The 24879-nt window shown below is 47.0% G+C and overlaps 1 protein-coding gene across 2 annotated transcripts in view; it reads left to right on the forward strand.

The window, feature by feature from the left end:
- LOC139393225 (ankyrin repeat and sterile alpha motif domain-containing protein 1B-like) overlaps positions 1-24879 on the forward strand; it is a 366701-nt gene that overhangs the window by 265522 nt on the left and 76300 nt on the right. For both annotated transcript variants that reach the window (XM_071141673.1, XM_071141674.1), the window contains exons 19-20: positions 13906-14004; positions 15509-15661. In XM_071141673.1, the coding sequence (XP_070997774.1) occupies positions 13906-14004; positions 15509-15661 (252 nt within the window). The remainder of the gene's footprint in view (positions 1-13905; positions 14005-15508; positions 15662-24879) is intronic.

A 24879-nucleotide genomic window follows, 5' to 3' on the forward strand; every position in this document is an offset into this window, starting at 1 on the left:
AAACATATTTACATTAGTATTCAGACCCTTTACTCAGTACTTTGTTGAAGCACCTTTGCTTCTTGGGTTTGACGCTACAAGCTTGGCACACCTGTATTTGGAGAGTTTCTCCCATTCTTCTCTGCAGATCTTCTCAAGCTCTGTCACGTTGGATGGGGAGCGTCACTGCACAGTGATCTTGTAACACAAGATCATTGATAAACAAAGTGGATGAATTTGAACTGCTTCTTCAATGAGTAAATTAAGACATTGGATGTGTCACTGAAACTAGGGCCCACGAAAATATCCCAGATGAATCTCTTTTCAAATAAAACTATCAGCTTTTCAGAAATGACAGGTCCAGAGGGGGGATGAGAGGAGGGGGCGTGGCTATGTATGTGAATCACAGTATGCAGGCAAAGAGAAGAGCTGACCTAGTGAAAGAGGAATTTGAGTGTATGCGGCTTCAGCAAAACTGAAATCCAGAACCTAAAGAAGAAAAACCCTAAGGAATGATGGGAATTCATTAACAAAGGACTGGGACAAAATAAAACATCAGGAGGGAGAATACAGGTAGAGGGAATTGAAGACATTGATGTGACTGATGTTTTTAATGTATTTTTTTGCTGAGGCGTGGATAAGCACCACACCTCTTGCCATCTTCCTACAAGTCAGGTTGAGCTGTGCAGCATTGGCCAGATAAAGCAAGCTCTGACCAGACTCAGCCCATGTAAAGCTTGTGGGCCTGATGGCATTCCAGCCTGACTATTAAGAGACCATGCAGAAGATCTAGCCCCTGTCATCACACACATAGTTAACATCTCCTACTGGCAGGGGACTGTTCCTGCTGCCTGGAAGACTGCCAATGTGTGTCCCCATACCTAAAGTGTCCAACCCAGGTACAATGAGTGACGGGAGGCCCATCTCTCTAACTTCATGCCCTGGAAAAATCCAGGAGAACTTCATCAAAAAAACTCCTGGCTCCAGACTCCAGAAAACCAACAATGGTGAGGGTGTTACTTGCTGATATGTCCAAAGCCTTTGATCCAGTAGATCACGCAAAGCTCCTGCAACATCTGTCTGACATTGAACTGTGTCCAAGGTTCCTAGCCTGGCTCCACAGCTACACCACAGGAAGAAGACAGAGGGTGATGGTTACTAGCCTGGCTCCACAGCTACACCACAGGAAGAAGACAGAGGGTGATGGTTACTAGCCTGGCTCCACAGCTACACCACAGGAAGAAGACAGAGGGTGATGGTTACTAGCCTGGCTCCACAGGAAGAAGACAGAGGGTGATGGTTACTAGCCTGGCTCCACAGCTACACCACAGGAAGAAGACAGAGGGTGATGGTTACTAGCCTGGCTCAGCAGCTACACCACAGGAAGAAGACAGAGGGTGATGGTTACTAGCCTGGCTCAGCAGCTACACCACAGGAAGAAGACAGAAGGTGATGGTTACTAGCCTGGCTCCACAGCTACACCACAGGAAGAAGACTGAGGGTGATGGTTACTAGCCTGCCTCAGCAGCTACACCACAGGAAAGAAGACAGAAGGTGATGGTTACTAGCCTGACTCCACAGCTACACCACAGGAAGAAGACTGAGGGTGGTGGTTACTAGCCTGGCTCCACAGCTACACCACAGGAAGAAGACTGAAGGTGATGGTTACTAGCCTGGCTCCACAGCTACACCACAGGTAGAAGACAGAGGGTGATGGTTACTAGCCTGGCTCAGCAGCTACACCACCGGCAGAAGACAGAGGGTGATGGTTACTAGCCTGGCTCAACAGCTACACCACAGGAAGAAGGCAGAGGGTGATGGTTACTAGCCTGGCTCCACAGTTACACCACCGGTAAAAGACAGAGGGTGATGGTTACTAGCCTGGCTCTACAGCTACACCACAGGTAGAAGACAGAAGGTGATGGTTACTAGCCTGGCTCCACAGCTACACCACAGGAAGAAGACTGAAGGTGATGGTTACTAGCCTGGCTCCACAGTTACACCACCGGTAGAAGGCAGAGGGTGATGGTTACTAGCCTGGCTCAGCAGCTACACCACAGGTAGAAGGCAGAGGGTGGTGGTTACTAGCCTGGCTCCACCTGCTCCCTCCAAAAAGAGGTAACTGCACCACCATACTCCCGAGAAACAGCCACGAACTGTCATGTATAACTGCTCGTATGAACCGCCTGTGAAACTCCACTCTACCCATTTCTTCAGTTTAATCTGTGAGCAAGAATAAATAAACTATAACTCAAACAGCTACAGTATTTTCAGGTCTGTTCGGTCGGGTTCAAGTCCGGGCTCTGGCTGGGCCAGTCAAGGACATCAGAGATTTGTCTCAAAGCCACTCCTGTGTTGTCTTGGGTGTGTGCTTAGAGTTGTTGTCCTGTTGGAAGGTGAACCTTCGCCCCAGTCTGATGTCCTGAGCGCTCTGGAGCAGGTTTTCATCAAGGATCTCTCTGTACTTTGCTCTGTTCATCTTTCCCTCAATCCAGACTAGTCTCCCAGTCCCTGTCGCTGAAAAACATCCCCACAGCATGATGCTGCCACCACTATGCATTACCGTAGGAATGACGCTTGGCAGTCAGTCCAAAGAGTTCAATCTTGGTTTCATCAGACCAGAGAATCTTGTTTCTCATGGACTGAGACTCCTTTAGGTGCCCTTTGGCAAACTCCAAGCGGGCTGTCATGTGCCTTTTACTGAGGAGTGGCTTCTGTCTGGCCACTCTACCAGAAATGCTTGATTGGTGGAGTGCTGCAGAGATGATTCTCCTTCTGGAAGGTTCTCCCATCTCCACAGACGAACTCTGGATCATTGTCAGAGTGACCATCGTGTTCTTGGTCACCTCCCTGACCACGGCCCTTCTCCCTCGATTGTTCAGTTTGTCCGGGCGGCCAGCTCTAGGAAGATTCTTAGTGGTTCCAAACTTCTTCCATTTAGGAATGATGGAGACCACTGTGTTCTTGGGGACCTTCAATGCTCAGACACTTTTTGGTACCCTTCCCCAGATCTGTGCCTCGATACAGTCCTGTATCGGAGCTCTACGAACAATTCCTTTCGACCTCATGGCTTGGTTTTTGCTCTGACATGCATTGTCAACTGTGGGACCTTATATAGACAGATGTGTTCCTTTCCAAATCATGTCCCATCAATTGAATTTACCACAGGTGGACTCCAATCATGTTGTAGAAACATCTCAAGGATGACCAATGGAAACAGGCTGTTCTTGAGCTAAATTTTGAATCTCGTAGCTAAGGGTCTGAATACTTATGTAAATAAAGTATTTCAGTTTTTTATTTGTAATAAATTAGCAAGCATTTATAAAAATCAGTTTTTGCCTTGTCGTTATGGGGTGTTGTGTGTAGATTGATGAGGTGAAAACATTATTTAATCAATTTTAGAATAAGTCTGTAACGTAACAAAATGTGGAACAAGTGAAGGGGTCTGAATACTTTCCGAATGCACTGTACGTGTGTGTTTGTGTGTAATAAAGGGTTTTGTGGGTGTTGGGTAGCCCTCCTCCCACCATCTCTCTCTGCTTGCAGTGACCTGCATCTGTTTCTATGGTTGCCCTGGTAACTGCAACACCAGTGTGCTGAGCCATGCAAGGCTCTGTACAGGCAGTTTAGATCTCTTTGTAGTGTGCGTGTGTGCGTGCGTGTGTGTGTGTGTGTGTGTCTGTACCATCCATCTATCCATCCATCTAAATTATAATTTTGACATAACCCCCACTGACCTGCTGCTGTAATGAAGAGTTCATGAGAATGAACCTCTGGCCATTGGTCATGAACCATCACTGAGCCCCCATTAAATCTGTCTCTCTCTCTCTCTCTCTCTCTCTCTCTCTCTCTCTCTCTCTCTCTCTCTCTCTCTCTCTCTCTCTGTCTCTCTGTCTCTCTGTCTCTCAGTTGTCCAGGTAGCTATTTGGTTAACTATTTAGCAGCCTTATGGCTTGGGGGTAGAAGCTGTTCAGGGTCCTGTTGGTTCCAGACTTGGTGCATCAGTACCACTTTCCTTGCGAGAGCAGAGAAAAACGTCTATGACTTGGGTGGCTGGAGTCTTTTTAGGGCCTTCCTCTGACACTGCCTGGTATAGAGGTACTGTAGCTCAATGATTTTTGATGGCAGGCAGCTTGGCCCCAGTGATGTACTGGGTCAATCACACTACCCTCTATAGCACCTTGTGGTTGGATGCCAAGCAATTTTTTACTAAGCAGTGATGCAGCCAGTGAAGATGCTCTCAATGGTGCAGCTGTATAACTTTTTGAGGATCTGAAGGCCCATGCCAAATCTTTTCAGCCTCCTATGGGGAAAGAGGCATTGTGTTGGTGTGTGTGGACCATGTTAATTCCTTAGTCATGTGGACACTGAGGATCTTGAAGCTCTCGATCCGCTCCGCTCGATCCGATCCGCTCCACTACAGCCCCATCGATGTGGACTGGGGCAAGCTCGGCCCTCCATTTCCTGTATTCCATGATCGGCACCACATTGCCAGGTCACTAACCTCCTCCTTATAGGCAGTCTCATCATCGTTAGGTGATCAGTCCTATGACCAGTAAACTTGATGATGGTGTTCGAGTCAGGCACGGCCATGCAGTCGTGGGTCAACAGGGAGTACATGAGGGGACTGAGCACACACCCTTGAGGATCCCCCTGGTTGAGGGTCAGCATGCACATGTGTTGTTGCCTACTCTCACCACCTGGAGACAGCCTGTCAGTAAGTCAAGGATCCAGTTGCAGACTTATGTTCTCAGTACCAGGGTCCTGAGCTCAGTGATGAGCTTGGAGGGCACTATGGAGCTGAATGCTGAGCTGTAATCAATTAACAACATTCTCACATAGGTATTGCTTTTATCCAGGTATTCCTTTTATCCAGGTGTTGCAAGGGCAGTGTGGTGTGCATTAAGATTTTGTCATCTGGTGTCTGGGATGATGTTCTTGATGTGAGCCATGACCAGCCTTTCAAAGCATTTCAAGCCTACAGATGTGATTGCTAAGGGGCAATCAATAGTCATTTAAACATGTTACCTTGGCGATCTTGGGCACAGGGACTATGGTGGTCTGCTTGAAATGTAGGTATTACAGACATGGTCAGGGAAAGGTTGAAAATGTCAGTGAAGACACTTGCCAGCTGTTCTGAGTATGTAGTCCATTTGGCCACTCGGCCTTGTGAATGTTAACCTGTTTAAAGATCGAACTCGCATGGAGAGCGAGATCATACTGTCCTCTGGAACAGCTGGTGCTCTCATGTATGGTTCATTGTTTCTTGCCTCGAAGCAAGCATGGAAGGCAATTAGCTCGTCTAGTAGGCTCGCGTTACTGGGCAGCTCGTGGCTTGGTTTCCCTTTGTAATCCGTGATAGTTTGCAAGCCCTGCAACATCCAACGAGCGTCAGAGCCGGCGTAATAGGTTTCGATCTTAGTCCTATATTGACGCTTTGCCTGTTTGATGGCTCATCACAATAACAGCGTGAGCAAAATGATTAATCATATCACTTCAGTAAATTGTTTGTAAAGGCTTGATGACCTTAGATTTGAGTATGTGAAGCCTCCATTTCAGAAAATCCTCCTTTATCTCGAATGTCTGATTGGTGTTACCATCATTGGTGTTACTATTCCTACTAGTGGCACAATGTTATCATAATGGTATCAATTGTTTAAAGTCATTAAGCTACCATGTTAGTTGATTTTGAATGGGAAGATGTACCCAAAACCATACAAGTTTTCCAAAACTCCTTTCCCAAATGCCACAGTATTTGAAGGATGACCCACATACCATCACCCACACATACCATCCTATCCTTGTCATTCCCTACCCATTAGTATTATACTCCTTTAGACCAGCTCGCTCCCAGTCAAAAACTGCTGAGGGTCTCTGTCAGAAGTTCAGAGAGTCTGGGAGGTTCTCTCATCCTGGCCTCGCCTTTTCCCTTTATTTTATAAATCTGTGATCTCTTCTCCTGCTCTGAAATGCCTTTAGATATAATTAATATTGAATAAAGCCGCGCCGAAGCTTCTGCCCGGTCTCTTTCAAGTACCGGGGGTTACTTCAAACTTCACTATTGTTAGTTTCTATTTCTCTGACGCTGGAACATTCCGCCACACTAACTCGCTAGGAAGTATTTTCATGTTCTGTTTCTCTTTGAGGTTTCAGCCCGCCGAGTGGCGAGGGAAACGGTTTGAGCTTCTTCCTTCAACTAGGAAACCTCGACGCGGTACACATCGTTTCATATTCATGAGATGTTGAACGACGGGGAGATAAATCATTGATTTGGTTTCCATTAGCCTGAGAAAGAAAACGCTGGAAATTGATGGTGGCCATTTAAAAAATTTTTTTTTTTTTTTTTAGCACCACTCTATTCAGGAGATGAAATTGACAGCAAACTAGGAGAGGCTGCTTTTCCCATTACAGTTGCATATCAACTTCATGTGCTGGAATTGACTAGGGCCTAAATTATTTTGACCCTAACTTTGCTCACTACCACTGCAGTAAAGCCTACTGGGATCAACAGGCAAACAGAGACATGTACACACATACATTACACTCATGTGCATAACAATACACACACACACACACACACACACACACACACACACACACACACACACACACACACACACACACACACACACACACACTCCCTACTTTACTCAAACTTTGGTTATTGTTGTTGTTACCTTGAGAACTCAGCTTCTTTCTCTGTCCACAATAGAGGGCCTGTGAGGCGGCGTGGTCTGTCACCTTAACCAGCCAGTAAAGGACAGCTTTTGGTCTGCTTGATGTACAGACAGGGCGAGGGGGGAGGTGCCTGTCGTCATGGAGATGGGTGAAGATGACTTCTGTATTTACATTAAGGAGTCATTATGAAGGGGCTTAGATGGAGACGGATCTCTCTCCCGGGAAGACACACCACTAGAGTGCGTGGGTGTGGGTGTGTGTGTGTGTGCAATAGTTAGTATGTAGTAAATACATTTGTCCTTTCTCCTTGTGGAGTCCTCTGTATTAAGCCTTTTGCCCCATGCTACCTCTAACCACCAACTCTGTTTATCAGAGGAGAGAGTGCATGCAGAACTCTGCAAAAACATCCTCCTTGTACAACGTAAAGCACCAAATAATGCATGCAGAGCAGAATTAGGCCGATACCCGCTAATAATCAAAATCCAGAAAAGAGCCGTTAAATTCTACAACCACCTAAAAGGAAGCGATTCCCCAACTTTCCATTACAAAGCCATCACCTATAGAGAGATTAACCTAGAGAAGAGTCCCCTAAGCAAGCAAACAGACCCCACAGAGCCCCAGGACAGCAACACAGTTAGACCCAAACAAACCATGAGATAACAAAAATAAAATTACTTAACACATTGGAAATCATTTTCCAAAAACAGAGCAAACTAGAATACTATTTGGCCCTAAACAGAGAGTAACAGTGGCAGAATACCTGACAACTGTGACTGAACCAAAATTAAGGAAAGCTTTGACTATGTACAGACTCAGTGAGCATGGCCTTGCTATTGAGAGAGGCCGCCATAGTCAGACCTGGCTCTCAAGAGAAGACAAATTATGTGGAAACTAAGCTGCACTTCCTAACCTCCTGCCAAATGTATGACCATATTAGAGACACATACAATGCATTCATAAATTATTCAGACCCTTTGACTTTTTCCACATTTTGTTACGTTACAGCCTTATTCTAAAATTGATTAAATAAATAAAACATCTTCATCAATCTACACAATACATCATAATGACAGTGAAAACAGGTTTTTAGATTTTTTTTGCAAATGTATTACATTTTTAAAACAGAAATGAACTCAGCAAAAAAAGAAACATCCCTTTTTCAGGACCCTGTCTTTCAAAGATAATTTGTATAAATCCAAATAACTTCACAGATCTTCATTGTAAAGGGTTTAAACACTGTTTCCCATGCTTGTTCAATGAACCCTAAACAATTAATGAACATGCACCTGTGGAAAGGTTGTATGTAGGGGGTGTGTACTGGCGGCAGAAAAGTTAGGCGCAGGAGAGCAAAAACGGATTTACAATGGCGCAGTTTAATAGACAAAACCACCGTAAACAGAACAATAAATCAATTATTACACACCAGCATAACGTGTACAAGCACTACAATAAACAATTCCGGACAAGGACATGGGGGGAACAGAGGGTTAAATACACAACATGTAATGATGGAATTGAAACCAGGTGTGTAGGAAGACAAGACAAAACAAATGGAAAATGTAAGGTGGATCGGCGATGGCTAGAAGACCGGTGACGAGATACTGAAGGCCCCTCGCCCGAAGCCAGTATGGAGCGAACGTAGACTGCCCGGGGCCCCCTCAATGTCCAGAGGGGGCGGAGGAACCTCCCGCACCTCAGACTCCTGGAGCGGACCAGCCACCACCGGCCTGAGGAGAGACACATGGAACGAGGTGTTAATACGGTAATCTGGGGGAAGCTGTAACTTAACCAACCTCGTTCACTCTCCTCAGGACTTTAAATGGCCCCACAAACCGCGGGACCAGCTTCCGACAGGGCAGGCGGAGGGGCAGGTTTAGGGTCGAAAGCCAGACCCGGTCTCCTGGTGCGAACACCGGGGCCTCATTACAGAGAAGCATGGGGGTGACAGCAGAATGCTGTGGGGATGTTTTTCAGCAGCAGGGACTGGGAGACGCAGGAGTGGCTTCGGGGACAAGTCTCTGAATGTTCTTGAGTTGCCCAGCCAGAGCCCGGACTTGATCCTGATCGAACATCTCTGGAGAGTCCTGAAAATAGCTGTGCAGCGACTCTCCCTATCCAACCTGACAGAGCTTGAGAAGATCTACAGAGACAAATGGGAGAATCTCCCCAAATACAGGTGTGCCAAGCTTGTAGTGTCATACCCAAGAAGACTCCAGGCTTTAATCGTGCTTCCACAAAGTAGAGTAACGGGTCTGAATACTTATGTAAATGTGATATTCCCATTTGTACTTTTTTATACATTTGCAAAAATGCCTGTTTTCACTTTGTCATTATGGGGTGTTGTGTGTAGATTGATGGGGGGGGGGGACAATTTAATACATTTTAGAACAAGGCTGTAACGTAACAAAATGTGGATGAAGTGAAGGGGTCTGAATACTTTCTGAATGCACTCTTACTTCACTCAGATTACACAGACCTACAAAGAATTTGAAAAAAAATCAATTTTGATAAACTCCCATATCTATTTGGTGAAATACCACAGTGTGCCATCACAGCAGCAGGATTTATGACCTGTTGCCACAAGAAAAGGGAAAGCAGTGAAGAACAAACACCATTGTAAATATAACCAATATTTATGTTTATTTATTTTCCCTTTCGTACTTAAACTATTTGCACATCGTTATGTGACATTTGAAATGTCTCAGAGAGAGAGAGAGAGAGAGAGAGAGAGAGAGAGAGAGAGAGAGAGAGAGAGAGAGAGAGAGAGAGAGAGAGAGAGAGAGAGAGAGAGAGAGAGAGAGAGAGAGAGAGAGAGAGAGAGAGAGAGAGAGAGAGAGAGAGAGAGAATTAATAATGGATAATGGATTTCTGTACCATTTCTGAATATAAATGTCTTCCCTCTATCACTTTGGCTGTCGCATGTAAATCCTGGGCTGCATGAATTTTAATTTCTGCCTTTTAAGGGAAGCTTGACCCGAAGCATTGTGTGAAAGCACTACTATGGTCTTGATAATAGACCTATCAACAGTTCAATTGAATTGACACAGTGAAGTAGACAAGATGTTTGCTGTTAATGAAAAGCACTTACTTGGGTAAAGTGTATTATTATTTGTTATATTAAATTAACACAGAGATATTGCAATATTTCATGCTGTGTTGAACAAGTACATCAAAATAATCTGGGAGCATGAGCAGCAGTGTGGTGTTGAACAGGTATCACAGCATTGAATTGTGCAGTTTAGTGAGGGTATAGAAATGCAATGTTATAGAAAATGTATGTAGAACAAACATCTTTAAAGACTTCCTCTTCCGGAAGTTATATTTATTCTATACATGGCATTACTATACCCTTAGCCTAACAGCTTCCTTTCCTCTTCTCCTTTCCTTGTCTCATTTCCTAGATAGGACCAGATAGGTTTTCAACATATTGCTGTAATTTGTCAAGCCCTTTACAATCAATGGTCGTGAAGGGAAGGATATGAGAAAAGAAAGCCATTTATAACCATTGAGATGCAGCCAATGATGGTGTAGGTCATGGTAGAAGTTGAACCTATCCCGATCCTAACCTTAACTGTTGTGAAAATAATATCATCCCTGGTTAGGGGTTGTTACGGGAAACCTCTACCTACCCCGCTAATGTCATCATTAGCTCAGGGGTCAAAGTTGAATATGTCATGTAACCCCAGAGCAGAGATGAAGTGATTACATAGGGTGTGTGTACACAGGCAGCCCAATTCATGCAGCACAGGCTATCCTTGCCCCCCCTTCCTCCATCTGTCTTCGTCCAGTTTGAGCCTTTGATGGTGTACTCTATTTATTATGTCATCTGTAATTTATTGACGGTCTCTCCTTCCCTCTCTGCTCCCTAATTGGTCTTTTGAACAATCGGATGGGCTCTGAAATGGACTGTGATTGGTCAAAAGACCAATTAGTGACAAAAATATCCGAATTTGGCTGCCTGTCTAAACGCAGCCATAGTGTGTGTATGTGTGAGAGAGAGGGAGGGAAAGAGAGGGAGAGAGATTCTATGAATAGAAAAGAAGGGCAGAAGGTAAAATACAAACACCCCCAGCCTCTCTATCTCCCCCTGTCAGAGACCAGCGGCGAGCGATTAGTCATGTCTTTGAAGCCCCAGCCATCCTTCTCTGCCCCGGCTCTGGGTGCCATTACTCTGGTCTTACGGTGTAGGGCGGTGACTGTAGCAGATTCTGGGTGTTCTGGGCTCTCTTAATCAGCCTGAGTGGTCTATCGAACAAGGGCACTGGAGGAGACTGTGTGTGTCTCAAATGGCCCTCTATTCCCATGTAGTGCAACACTTTGGCTAGTAAATTCAATACAACTGTATTTATGCCCTAAGATATTGCAACTTACGTTCCTCTAATATAATACAATAGCATCACGTTACTCTAATTTACTGCCCCATACAGTACATAAATACAACATAAGCCCATGGCTCTTGGTCTATAGAGAGCAGCAGGTTAGAGGTTCACGTTGAGGATGACATGAAAAAGATTGCTGTGAAATCTGCCGTTCCATTCCTCCTTCATCCCTGTATTCAGTGCTTCAGATCGATAGCTATCTGTGTTATTGTTGTCGTGTCTTTGGCTATGCCGAATTAAGTGATATGACATGCTATTCTATAAAATCCTTTCTCTGTAATTAATATTACCTGATTACGCTAATCATGTAAATGTAATTAACTAGAAAGTCGGGGCACCACGAAAGAGTGTTTATAGAGCTGTTATCTTCCGAATAAACTCTGAAAGACCTAGTAATATTTTACATCAATAGAAGTCAATATTAATTGTCACCTTATTTCAGTCTCATCTGAAAGTTGTAAATTCTTGGTTATCTTCACGAACCCTGGTTAACAAGTTGAATCAGCAATACAAATTTGGGTTTAATTATTTATTTACTAAACACCTAACTAATCACACAGAATTACATATACACAGAATGAAAATGATGTCATACAGAAACGTCCCTGGTGGACGGAGCCGACATGGCTGCTGGTTACACAAAGGAAAGGGGGTTGGGTTTGAGTGAAAGAGCGGGAAGACTGAGGAACAAAGGGAGAAGCCATACTATCATAAATACAGTATCCTATGCATTCCAAATTACCGCCCATTTGGAAAAGGAAAATGCAATAAATATTTACTCTGAGCTGCGCTTCGGTAGGTTCGTCGTAGATGCTGGCTGTGTTGGCCAACAGAGATCTTCCTGTCTTCAGAAGAATGTCTCTGGTAGTAAATTGGGTACGTTGTAGTATCGTCGTTGTGTGTTAGACAGGATACGTCGACCGTCCTTTCCTAGCCCACGTTTACAGCGGCCGCTGCTAACTCAGCGGCTAGGATGTCTCACTTCTTTAGTGAATAAGAGTTCAAAGTTCATACCATTCACAACCAAAGCTCACGCTAAGGTTGGCTTAATTCTGTAGTTGACATGTTAGTCCTTTTTAACGTATGGACCGTCGTCCTATCGTCCTCAAGGGCTTATATAGTGGAGGGAGAGAAGGGCTTATATAGTGGAGGGAGAGAAGGGCTTATATAGTGTAGGGAGAGAAGGGCTTATATAGTGGAGGGATAGAAGGGCTTATATAGTGGAGAAGCTAAAATTACATTGAATCTTTTCACAAATAGTTTCATATTTAAAAATTTAAATTGCACAACAATTCCATGTGACTCTGATAACTAGAATGTGTAGACTTTCCCAGATACAGTTTGTCGTCCTGTCATCAGTCATAATGTCTCAGATGACAACCAAACTGACATCATATTCATTAAGTACCAACGCATATTTTCAACTGGCTCTATTACCGAAATATGGTTCCTTTCCCCCCACCATTTGATGTTCCCAGACTCTCTATGTTTAACAAAGGCTATTCAAGAGCCCTTCAGTAGAGTCAAGAGAGAGAGGAGAGAAAGGTATGTATGGGGGGGTCGTAACCTTACCTACAGGCCAACATTGTCTTTTTTTTTTTCTTTTTTTTTTCTTTTTAATTTTACCCCTTTTTCTCCCCAATTTCGTAGTATCCAATTGTTGTAGTAGCTACTATCTTGTCTCATCGCTACAACTCCCGTACGGGCTTGGGAGAGACGAAGGTTGAAAGTCATGCGTCCTCCGATACATAACCAACCAAGCCGCTGCTTCTTTAACACAGCGCACATCCAACCCGGAAGCCAGCCGCACCAATGCGCCGGAGGAAACACCGTGCACCTGGCCACCTTGGCTAGCGTACACTGCGCCCAGCCCGCCACAGGAGTCGCTGGTGCGCGATGAGACAAGGACACCCCTACCGACCAAGCCCTCCCTAACCCGGGCGACGCTAGGCCAATTGTGCGTCGCCCCACGGACCTCCCGGTCGCGGCCGGTTACGACAGAGCCTGGGCGCGAACCCAGGACTCTGATGGCACAGCTGGCGCTGCAGTACAGCGCCCTTAACCACTGCGCCACCCGGGAGGCCTGTCATGACATTGTCTAGCCAGGCCAAGAGGGAGGGAGATTAAGAGAGGGGATGAATGAGATGTGGAGGAGTGACAAGTTCAGTCCCCCTACCAGGTGTGATCTGTGTCTGGGATTTAGTACAGCCTGAGGCTGGGGCTCCACACACACAGAGAGAGAGAGACAACCCCCAGCACCTCACCTCTCTGGTTCCTCTGTTTCTCTCTCTATGTTTCTTCCTCTGGCTGATTCTCTCTCGCTCTCTCTTTCTGTCTTTCTCTCTCCCTCTCTCGTCTGTCCTTTATTCACTCTTTGTCTGTCTGTCTGTCTGTCTGTCTGTCTGTCTGTCTGTCTGTCTGTCTGTCTGTCTGTCTGTCTGTCTGTCTGTCTGTCTGTCTGTCCTCTCTGTCTGTCTGCCCTCTCTGTCTGTCTGCCCTCTCTGTCTGTCTGCCCTGTCTGTCTGTCTGCCCTGTCTGTCTGTCTCTGTCTGTCTGCCCTGTCTGTCTGTCTCTGTCTGCCTGTCTGTCTGTCTGTGTCCGTCCGTTATGTTTATATACAGTGTTGTAATAATATGCAAATAGGTAAAGTAGCAAAGGGAAAATAAATATAGGTTGCGTGCGGGGTAGGGGGTGCCTTACATAAAAAACAACAGTCTAAATACTTATTTGTAAATAACTAAGAAACTAGTTCGATTATTGGTAGCCATTTATGCAAGGCTTTGGGATGGGTGGAGTAGTGAACAGAGGTCTCTGCATGATGATGTCACTGATCAATGGGCTGATGATGTCATGTATGTTCCCCATGCAGGGCAGTAACGTGGTGGAGGACCAGGACCTGCTGGAGATCGGGATCCTCAACTCAGCCCACAGACAGAGGCTGCTACAGGCCATACGCCTACTGCCCAGGGTCAGTACTGCGTGCGTGCGTTTGCGTGTACTGCAGTAAAAATGAATCTAGCATCATTAGGATTATGTGGAGGGGATAACATCAGAAGATGAGTTCTTCACCAGTATTAATGAAATATTGTATATTGTGTTTGTGCATCTCTGAGCAACGTTCTATCTAATCCTGGGGTCATTTCATGTTTTCATGTGTATCTGAGTTATTTGCCAATAGATCATCGCTCTAAAAACGATATAACATTCAAAATGGTTGATATAGCCAATATAGCCAACTAAGTGAGAGATGTCAATTAAATGAGAGAGGGAGGGAGGAACTCTGGGTAACCAATCTTATTAAATTTAATCTCAGTCAGCACTTCCTTCTCTCATCCCTGCAAAGTTTTCAAACGACAGAGAAATCCTCTCTTCTCCCTCACCTTGTGGAAAGAAGGATGCACATTTTAGGTAAATGTCACACGATGTGCTCACTCCAAAGTCCCAACTCTTCTTAAAAGTAGGATGGCGAATCCTTATTACTTCAAATATCTCCTCTTCTATGAGAAAAAGCAGAATGCTCTTCTCCTCTGAAGTCGTGTTGACTGTATTGCAAAAGAAAGGGCTGAGACGCACTTACTGTGAAACTGTCTCATGTCACATAGGCCAACACACCATACCAAGTAAATATGGGGAAGAATATGATGCATTTGCCTAATCCTAAATAAACCTTTAGCCCCTACACCCCTTGTTGATCTGAGGGATTTAGATAGCTATTCTGTAAGCAGTATGGAACTAGCCCTGCCTCTCCCTCTGAACGAATAGGTGGGATTTTCTCTATAATGCTTATCATGTCCTTGGGTGCTAAGGATTGATATGGAATTCAGAATCTTATATTCAATTTCTGTATTTAAGTCTTCATTTTACACACAGCACAGGCTATCCTTGCCCTCCCTTCCTCCATCTGTCTTCGTCCAGTTTGAGCCTTTGATGGTGTACTCTATTTATTATGTCATCTATATATCTGTAATTTATTGACGGTCTCTCCTTCCCTCTGCTCTCTCCTTCCCTCTCTGCTCCCTCTTTTCCTCTCTGCTCCCTCTTTTCCTCTCTGCTCCCTCCTTTCCTCTCTGCTCCCTCCTTCCCTCTCTGCTCCCTCCTTTCCTCTCTGCTCCCTCCTTTCCTCTCTGCTCCCTCCTTTCCTCTCTGCTCCCTCCTTTCCTAACTCCCTGCCTCCCTTCTTTCCCCATTCCCTATCTCCCTCTCTGCCCCCCTCCCTGTCTCCCTCTTTGCCCCCCTCCCTCTTTTCCTGCCTCCCTGTCTCCTTCCTTTCCTCCCTCCCTTTCTCCCTTTCTCCCTCTCTGCCCCCTCTCTCCTTTCCTCCCTCCCTGCATCCCTCTCTGACCCCATCCCTCCTTTCCTGCCTCCCTCTCTGCCCCCCTCCCTCTCTGCCCCCCTCCCTAGTTTTAGTGTCCTGTATCATTGCTCTTCATATCATCTAGTGACAGTCTGTCCCCTCCTCCTTCCCCCTCCAGGTGCGTCCTATTGGCTATGACGGTAACAACCCCACGTCAGTGGCTGAGTGGCTGGAGTCCCTGGAGCTGGGAGACTACACTAAGTCCTTCCTCATCAACGGATACACCTCCATGGAACTGGTCAAGAAGATCTGGGAGATAGAACTCATCAATGTGAGTCTATTACTGGTTATTGCTGTTTTTTAATGTGCTTGCTGAAAGCACACTGCTGTTATTCCCCATACGATACTATAGAAATACTGACTGAAGAAGACAGTAGAAGCAAGCACACACATTCCTGTCAGTAAATGTTAATTTTCTAGTTTGTTTATTAGGATCTATCTTTAGTCCACAGAACAGATAGATGATGACACGTGGAGCACAGGTGGTGGTCACATGGTCTCCCTGACAGATTTTGTCTTTTTGGATTGTTGGAACACATCGCTTGGTTGTGGGTTGGTTGGTGGGTTGGTTGGTGGGTTGGTTGCAGGGTTGGTTGCAGGGTTGGTTGCAGGGTTGGTTACAGGGTTGGTGGGTTGGTTACAGGGTTGGTGGGTTGATTACAGGGTTGGTTACAGGGTTGGTGGGTTGGTTACAGGGTGGGTTACAGAGTTGGTTGGTTACAGGTTGGTGGGTTGGTGACAGGGTGGGTTACAGAGTTGGTTGGTTACAGGGTTGGTGGGTTGATTACAGGTTTGGTTACAGGGTTGGTGGGTTGATTGGTGGGTTGGTTACAGGGTTGGTGGGTTGGTTACAGGGTTGGTGGGTTACAGGGTTGGTTGGTTACAGGGTTGGTGGGTTGGTTACATGGTTGATGGGTTGATTACATGGTTGGTGGGTTGGTTACAGGTTTGGTGGGTTGGTTGGTGGGTGGGTTACAGGGTTGGTGGGTTGGTTGGTGGGTGGGTTACAGGGCTGGTGGGTTACAGGGTTGGTGGGTTGGTTACAGGGTTGGTTGGTGGGTGGGTGGGTGGGTGGGTGGGTGGGTGGGTGGGTGGGTTGGTTGGTTGGTTGGTTGGTGGGTGGGTGGGTTACAGGATTGGTGGGTTGGTGGGTGGGTTACAGGGTTGGTGGGTGTGTTACAGGGTTGGTGGGCAGGTTACAGGGTTGGTGGGTTGGTTAAAGGGTTGGTGGGTTGGTTACAGGGTTGGTGGGTTGGTTACAGGGTTGGTGGGTTGGTTACAGGGTTGATGGGTTGGTTACAGGGTTGGTTACAGGTTGGTGGGTTGATTACAGGGTTGATGGGTTGGTTACAGGGTTGGTTACAGGGTTGGTGGGTGTGTTACAGGGTTGGTGGGCGGTTTACAGGGTTGGTGGGTTGATTACAGGGTTGGTTACAGGTTGGTGAGTTGCTTACAGGGTTGATGGGTTGGTTACAGGGTTGGTTACAGGGTTGGTGGGTGTGTTACAGGGTTGGTGGGCGGTTTACAGGGTTGGTGGGTTGATTACAGGGTTGGTGGGTTGGTTACAGGGTTGGTGGGTTGATTACAGGTTGGTGACAGGGTTGATGGGTTGGTTAAAGGGGTGGTGAGTTGGTTACAGGTTGGTGGGTTGGTTACAGGTTGGTGGGTTGATTACAGGGTTGATGGTTTGGTTGATGGGTTGGTGGGCAGGTTACAGGGTTGGTGGGTTGGTTAAAGGGTTGGTGGGTTGGTTACAGGGTTGGTGGGTTGGTTACAGGGTTGGTGGGTTGAATACAGGGCTGGTTACAGGTTGGTGGGTTGATTACAGGGTTGGCTACAGGGGTGGTGGGTTGGTTACAGGTTGGTGGGTTGATTACAGGGTTGGTTACAGGGTTGGTGGGTGGGTGGGTTGGTGGGTGGGTTACAGGGTTGGTGGGTTGGTTACTGGATTGGTTAAAGGGTTGATGGGTTGGTTACAGGGTTGGTGGGTTGGTTATAGGTTGGTGGGTTGGTTACAGGGTTGGTGGGTTGGTTACAGGGTTGGTTATAGGTTGGTGGGTTGATTACAGGGTTGGCTACAGGGGTGGTGGGTTGGTTACAGGGTTGGTGGGTTGATTACAGGGTTGGTTACAGGGTTGGTGGGTTGATTACAGGGTTGGTGGGTTGATTACAGGGTTGGTTACAGGGTTGGTGGGTTGATTACAGGGTTGGTGGGTTGATTACAGGGTTGGTTACAGGGTTGGTGGGTTGGTTACAGGGTTGGTGGGTTACAAGGTTGGTTGGTTACAGGGTTGGTGGGTTGGTTACAGGGTTGATGGGTTAATTACATGGTTGTTGGGTTGGTTACAGGGTTGGTGAGTTGGTTGGTGGGTGGGTGGGTTGGTTGGTGGGTGGGTTACAGGGCTGGTGGGTGGGTTGGTGGGTTACAGGGTTGGTGGGTTGGTTACAGAGTTGGTGGGTGGGTGGGTGTGTGGGTTGGTGGGTGGGTTACAGGGTTGGTGGGTGGGTTGGTTGGCTGGTGGGTTAGTTGGTGGTTTACAGGGTCGGTGGGTGGGTGGTTAACAGGGTTGGTGGGTTGGTTGGTGGGTTACAGGGTTGGTGGGTTGGTTGTTTGGTGGGTGGGTTGGTGGGTTGGTTACAGGGTTGGTGGGTGGGTTACAGGGTTGGTGGGTGGGTGGGTTGGTTCGTTGGTGGGTGGGTTACAGGATTGGTGGGTTGGTGGGTGGGTTACAGGGTTGGTGGGTGGGTTGGTTGTTGGGTGGGTTAGTTGGTGGGTTACAGGGCTGGTGGGTGGGTGGGTTACAGGATTGGTGGGTTGGTGGGTGGGTTACAGGGTTGGTGGGTTGTTTGTTTGGTGGGTGGGTTGGTGGGTTGGTTACAGGTTGGTGGGTTGATTAACCCAGGGTTGGTTACAGGGTTGGTGGGTTGGTTACAGGATTGATTACAGGGTTGGTGGGTTGGTTACAGGGTTGGTGGGTTGGTTACAGGGTTGGTGGGTTGATTACTGGTTTGGCTACAGGGTTGGTGGGTTGGTTACAGGGTTGGTTACAGGTTGGTGGGTTGATTACAGGGTTGGTTACAGGGTTGGTGGGTTGGTTGCAGGGTTGGTGGGGTGGTTACAGGGTTGGTGGGTTGAATACAGGGTTGGTGGGTTGGTTACAGGTTGGTGGGTTGATTACAGGGTTGGTGGGTTGGTTACAGGGTTGGTGGGTTGGTTACATGTTGGTGGGTTGATTACAGGGTTGTTTACATGGTTGGTGTGTTGATTACAGGGTTGGTGGGTTGGTTACAGGGTTGATGGGTTGGTTACAGGTTGTTGGGTTGATTACAGGGTTGGTGGGTTGGTTACAGGGTTGGTGGGTTGGTTACAGGTTTGGTTACAGGTTGGTGGGTTGGTTACAGGTTGGTGAGTTGATTACAGGTTTGATGGGCTGGTTACAGGGTTGGTGGGTTGATTACAGGGTTGGTTACAGGTTGGTGAGTTGCTTACAGGGTTGATGGGTTGGTTACAGGGTTGGTTACAGGGTTGGTGGGTGTGCTACAGGGTTGGTGGGCGGTTTACAGGGTTGGTGGGTTGGTGGGTTGATTACTGGGTTGGTTACAGGGTTGGTGGGTTGGTTACAGGGTTGGTGACAGGGTTGATGGGTTGGTTACAGGGTTGGTGGGTTGGTTACAGGTTAGTGGGTTGGTTACAGGGTTGGTTACAGGGTTGGTGGGTTGGTTACAGGGTTAGTGGGTTGGTTACAGGGTTGGTTACAGGTTGGTGGGTTGATTACAGGGTTGGTGTGTTGGTTACAGGTTGGTGGCTTGATTACAGGGTTGGTTACAGGGTTGGTGGGTTGGTTAAAGGGTTGATGGGTTGGTTACAGGGTTGGTGGGTTGGTTATAGGTTGGTGGGTTGATTACAGGGTTGGTTACAGGGTTGGTGGGCTGGTTACAGGGTTGGTGGGTTGATTACAGGGTTGGTTACAGGTTGGTGAGTTGCTTACAGGGTTGATGGGTTGGTTACAGGGTTGGTTACAGGGTTGGTGGGTGTGCTACAGGGTTGGTGGGCGGTTTACAGGGTTGGTGGGTTGGTGGGTTGATTACTGGGTTGGTTACAGGGTTGGTGGGTTGGTTACAGGGTTGGTGACAGGGTTGATGGGTTGGTTACAGGGTTGGTGGGTTGGTTACAGGTTAGTGGGTTGGTTACAGGGTTGGTTACAGGGTTGGTGGGTTGGTTACAGGGTTAGTGGGTTGGTTACAGGGTTGGTTACAGGTTGGTGGGTTGATTACAGGGTTGGTGTGTTGGTTACAGGTTGGTGGCTTGATTACAGGGTTGGTTACAGGGTTGGTGGGTTGGTTAAAGGGTTGATGGGTTGGTTACAGGGTTGGTGGGTTGGTTATAGGTTGGTGGGTTGATTACAGGGTTGGTTACAGGGTTGGTGGGTTGGTTACAGGGTTGGTGGGTTGGTTACAGGGTTGGTTACAGGTTGGTGGGTTGATTACAGGGTTGGCTACAGGGGTGGTGGGTTGGTTACAGGTTGGTGGGTTGATTACAGTGTTGGTTACAGGGTTGGTGGGTTGATTACAGGGTTGGTTACAGGGTTGGTGAGTTGATTACAGGGTTGGTTACAGGGTTGGTGGGTTGGTTACAGGGTTGGTGGGTTGGTTACAGGTTTGGTGGGTTGATTACAGGGTTGGTGGGTTGATTACAGGGTTGGTTACAGGGTTGGTGGGTTGGTTACAGGGTTGGTGGGTTACAGGGTTGGTTGGTTACAGGGTTGGTGGGTTGGTTACAGGGTTGATGGGTGAATTACATGGTTGTTGGGTTGGTTACAGGGTTGGTGAGTTGGTTGGTGGGTGGGTGGGTTGGTTGGTGGTTGGGTTACAGGGCTGGTGGGTGGGTTGGTGGGTTACAGGGTTGGTGGGTTGGTTACAGAGTTGGTGGGTGGGTTACAGGGTTGGTGGGTGGGTGGGTGGGTTGGTGGGTGGGTGGGTGGGTGGGTGGGTGGGTGTGTGGGTAGTTGGTTGGTGGGTGGGTGGGTGGGTTACAGGGTTGGTGGGTGGGTTGGTTGGCTGGTGGGTTAGTTGGTGGTTTACAGGGTCGGTGGGTGGGTGGTTAACAGGGTTGGTGGGTTGGTTGGTGGGTTACAGGGTTGGTGGGTTGGTTGGTTGGTGGGTGGGTTGGTGGGTTGGTTACAGGGTTGGTGGGTGGGTTACAGGGTTGGTGGGTGGGTGGGTGGGTTGGTTGGTTGGTTGGTGGGTGGGTTACAGGATTGGTGGGTTGGTGGGTGGGTTACAGGGTTGGTGGGTGGGTTGGTTGGTGGGTGGGTTAGTTGGTGGGTTACATGGCTGGTGGGTGGGTGGGTTACAGGGTTGGTTGGTGGGTTACAGGGTTGGTGGGTTGTTTGGTTAGTGGGTGGGTTGGTGGGTTGGTTACAGGTTGGTGGGTTGATTACAGGGTTGATTAACCCAGGGTTGGTTACAGGTTGGTGGGTTGGCTACAGGGTTGGTGGGTTGGTTACAGGGTTGATTACAGGTTGGTGGGTTGATTACAGGGTTGGTGGGTTGGTTACAGGGTTGGTGGGTTGATTACAGGTTTGGCTACAGGGTTGGTGGGTTGGTTACAGGGTTGGTTACAGGTTGGTGGGTTGATTATAGGGGTGATTACAGGGTTGGTGGGTTGGTTACAGGGTTGGTGGGGTGGTTACAGGGTTGGTGGGTTGAAAACAGGGTTGGTGGGTTGGTTACAGGTTGGTGGGTTGATTACAGGGTTGGTGGGTTGGTTACAGGGTTGGTGGGTTGGTTACATGTTGGTGGGTTGATTACAGGTTTGTTTACATGGTTGGTGTGTTGATTACAGGGTTGGTGGGTTGGTTACAGGGTTGGTGGGTTGGTTACAGGTTGGTATGTTGATTACAGGGTTGGTGGGTTGGTTACAGGGTTGGTGGGTTGGTTACAGGGTTGGTGTGTTGGTTACAGGTTGGTGGGTTGATTTACAGGGTTGTTTACATGGTTGGTGGGTTGATTACAGGGTTGGTGGGTTGGTTCCAAGGTTGGTGGGTTGGTTACAGGGTTGGTGGTTTGGTTACAGGTTTGGTGGGTTGATTACAGGGTTGGTGGGTTGGTTACAGGGTTGGTGGGTTGGTTGGTGGGTTGGTTACAGGGTTGGTGGGTTGGTTACAGGGTTGGTGGGTTGGTTACAGGGTTGGTGGGTTGATTACAGGGTTGGTTACATGGTTGGTGGGTTGGTTACAGGGTTGGTGGGTTGGTTACAGGTTGGTGAGTTAGTTACAGGGTTTGTGGGTTGGTTGGTGGGTGGGTTACAGGGTTGGTGGGTTGGTTACAGGGTTGGTTGGTTGGTTACAGGGTTGGTGGGTTGGTTACAGGGCTGGTTACAGGGTTGGTGGGTTGATTACAGGGTTGGTTATAGGGTTGGTGGGTTGGTTACAGGGTTGGTGGGTTGGTTACAGGTTGGTTGGTTGGTTACAGGGTTGATGGGTTGGTTACAGGGTTGGTTACAGGGTTAATTACAGGGTTGGTGGGTTGGTTACAGGGTTGGTGGGTTGGTTACAATGTTGGTGGGTTGGTTACAGGATTGGTTACAGGGTTGGTGGGTTGGTTACAGGGTTGGTGGGTTTATTACAGGGTTGGTTACAGGTTGGTGGGTTGGTTACAGGGTTGGTGGGTTGGTTACAGGGTTGAAGGGTTGGTTACAGGGTTGATGGGTTGGTTACAGGGTTGGTGAGTTGGTTACGGGTTGGTGAGTTGGTTACAGGGTTTGTGGGTTGGTTGGTGGGTGGGTGGGTTACGTGGTTGGGTTGGTTACAGGGTTGGTGGGTTGGTTGGGGAAATGTTTGAGGCATTTTCTTCCTAGTATTTATTGTACTCTGCTGAACTGTAATAACAGCCTAGTTCATCTGTTCAGAGATATGCTACTATATGTAAGAGCTTTCTGTGAATAAATGTAAATTGTCAGACACACACGTACTGTACACTCACACACATACCAACTGTATTTAGTGGTCAGAGTTGATTAAATTGAGTGCCTGCTGGTTTCTGTGAGAAGAGAGGAGGATGGTGTATTTTCTCTCCTCCAGTGCGGTATGATGGGATGTCTGGTGGAGAGGTGGAGAGAGAGGTGGAGAGGTGGAGAGGTGGAGGTGGAGAGGTAGAGAGGGAGAGGTTATATAAGCACTTGGGAGGCAATGTCTCACAACACCGGGGAAACCACCCACACTGTTTGTCCAGGGCGATGTGTAACACCGCTGTGCAGGGTCTCTGTGGCCTGCTTTCCTTGTCTACTCTCTCTCTTCTGGGGTGGAATGTATCTCAGTAGTCTGAGGTAGTCTCCTTTCCTCATCTCCTTTCCTCTCTCCACTCCTCTCTGAAAACAAATGGGGAGGTGCAACGTGTTACAGAGGTGGATGTTAGTATACTATTCAGATGGAGGAGAGGGAGAGGAAATGGCTGTGGAGGACTGAGGGGAGGGTGTAGTTTGAGTTAGAGCCACAGGAGGGTAGAGAAAAGACCGGCAAAGATATACACTTCTGCACAAAACTGTGTGTGTGCGTGTGTGTGTGTGTGTGTGTGTGTACACTCCCCTGCATTTGTGTGTGTGTGCATTTGTGAGTTAATTTCAGTGCGAAAGTAAATCTCTGTCAGATGTGGGACTCCCGTTCACACTATTATTAATTAAAACACATTGCTTCATTAGCACTTGAGCGTGTGACTCCAGTGTGTGTGTGTGTGTGGTTCCTCACTACCAATCATTGAGAGCATGACTCCCGCTTCCTACTCCTGATTACTGTATACAAATGACAGTACCATTACATTTGGGTTAGGGCGTTTCCACTGCGTCACACTGACACTGGGGACAGGAAAGAGGATGGGAACGACGTGTTTGGGGACAGAGAGAAGCCCTATAATGAGTATAGGAGAAGTGCAGCTGGACTCTGTCTCTGGGGTGATGGAGAGATCAATGCTCTTCACACTGGCTACTGGAGAGAGAGAGCACAATTACACCCAACTAAATGATCAAACAAAAAGATAAATACTTGACACATTGTAAAGAATTAAACAAAGAACTGAGCAAACTAGAAGGCTATTTGGCCCTAAACAGAGAGTAACAGTGTCAGAATACCTGACCACTGTGACTGACCCAAACTTAAGGAAAGCTTTGACTATGTACAGAGCGTAGCCTTGCTATTGAGAAAGGCCGCCGTAGGCAGACCTGGCTCTCAAGAGAAGACAGGCTATGTGCTCACTGCCCACAAAATGAGGTGGAAACTGAGCTGCACTTCCTAACCTCCTGCCCAATGTATGACCATATTAGAGATACATATTTCCTTCAGATTACACAGATCCACAAAGAATTAAAACAAATCCAATTTTGAGAAACTCCCATATCTACTGGGTGAAATACCACAGTGTGCCATCACAGCAGCAAGATTTGTGACCTGTTGCCACAAGAAAAGGGCAACCAGTGAAGAATAAACACCATTGTAAATACAACCCATATTTTATGTTGATTTATTTCCCTTTTGTACTTTAACAATTTGCACATTGTTACAACACTGTACATAGACATAAGGTGACATTTGAAATGTCACAAAACTTCTGTGAGTGTACTGTTTACTGTACATTTTTGTTGTTTCACTTGCTTTGGCAATCTAAACATGTGTTTCCCATGCCAACAAAGCCCCATAAATTGAGAGAAAGTATGTGTGTGTATATATATATATATATATATATATATAGAAAGAGAGAGTATACCATGAGAGAGAGATGGTAAATAACAGAGGGAGAGTGATGGGGAGAATTGTTTCTCGATTGCTTTCCCAGTAAATCACTTTATAATCTCTATGGGCCACAGATTCTGGGGAGACAATGGAGAGGCGGAGGGCCATTGTGGAAAGGTTTAAAATAGAACTAGGTGTCTGTGTGTGTACATATACAGGCCTGCTGTTGTGGGATTAGAACAGTGTTGCTCCAGAAACACCTCTTAATCCTTCCTCTTCTACACACACACACACACACACACACACACACACACACACACACACACACACACACACACACGCCTAACTTGATAGACCGGTTGCAAGAGCTTCCTTGTTGCAACTGTCAATGAGCTAGACGTCAATGCTTCCATCTTCAGAACAGATTGACAGGTCTCTCTCACAGAGGAAATGTGAGGAAGCACCAAATGTCCAACCATATTAAAATGGAACACGTAAATGAGCATTCTTATTGGACGATTTCAGGTAGCACCAAAATGTATTATTGTGCTGTGTAACTACTGAACACCACCATGAATCATTCCAGTAGACAAATCATAATCAGCTTTTGAGCCACAGAGATCTACTTGATTTAGATGTGTTTTGAGCTTTAAGATAGGCTTTTAGATTTTACCCTTGTTCATTTTAAAGCTGCTTACATCCTATACATGGGATTGGTAAGAATGCAGACTCATTCCAAGTGGAATAGGCAGGTAGCCTCGCGGTT

Source organism: Oncorhynchus clarkii, chromosome 33 (assembly GCF_045791955.1).
Source record: "Oncorhynchus clarkii lewisi isolate Uvic-CL-2024 chromosome 33, UVic_Ocla_1.0, whole genome shotgun sequence".
NCBI lineage: Eukaryota > Metazoa > Chordata > Actinopteri > Salmoniformes > Salmonidae > Oncorhynchus > Oncorhynchus clarkii.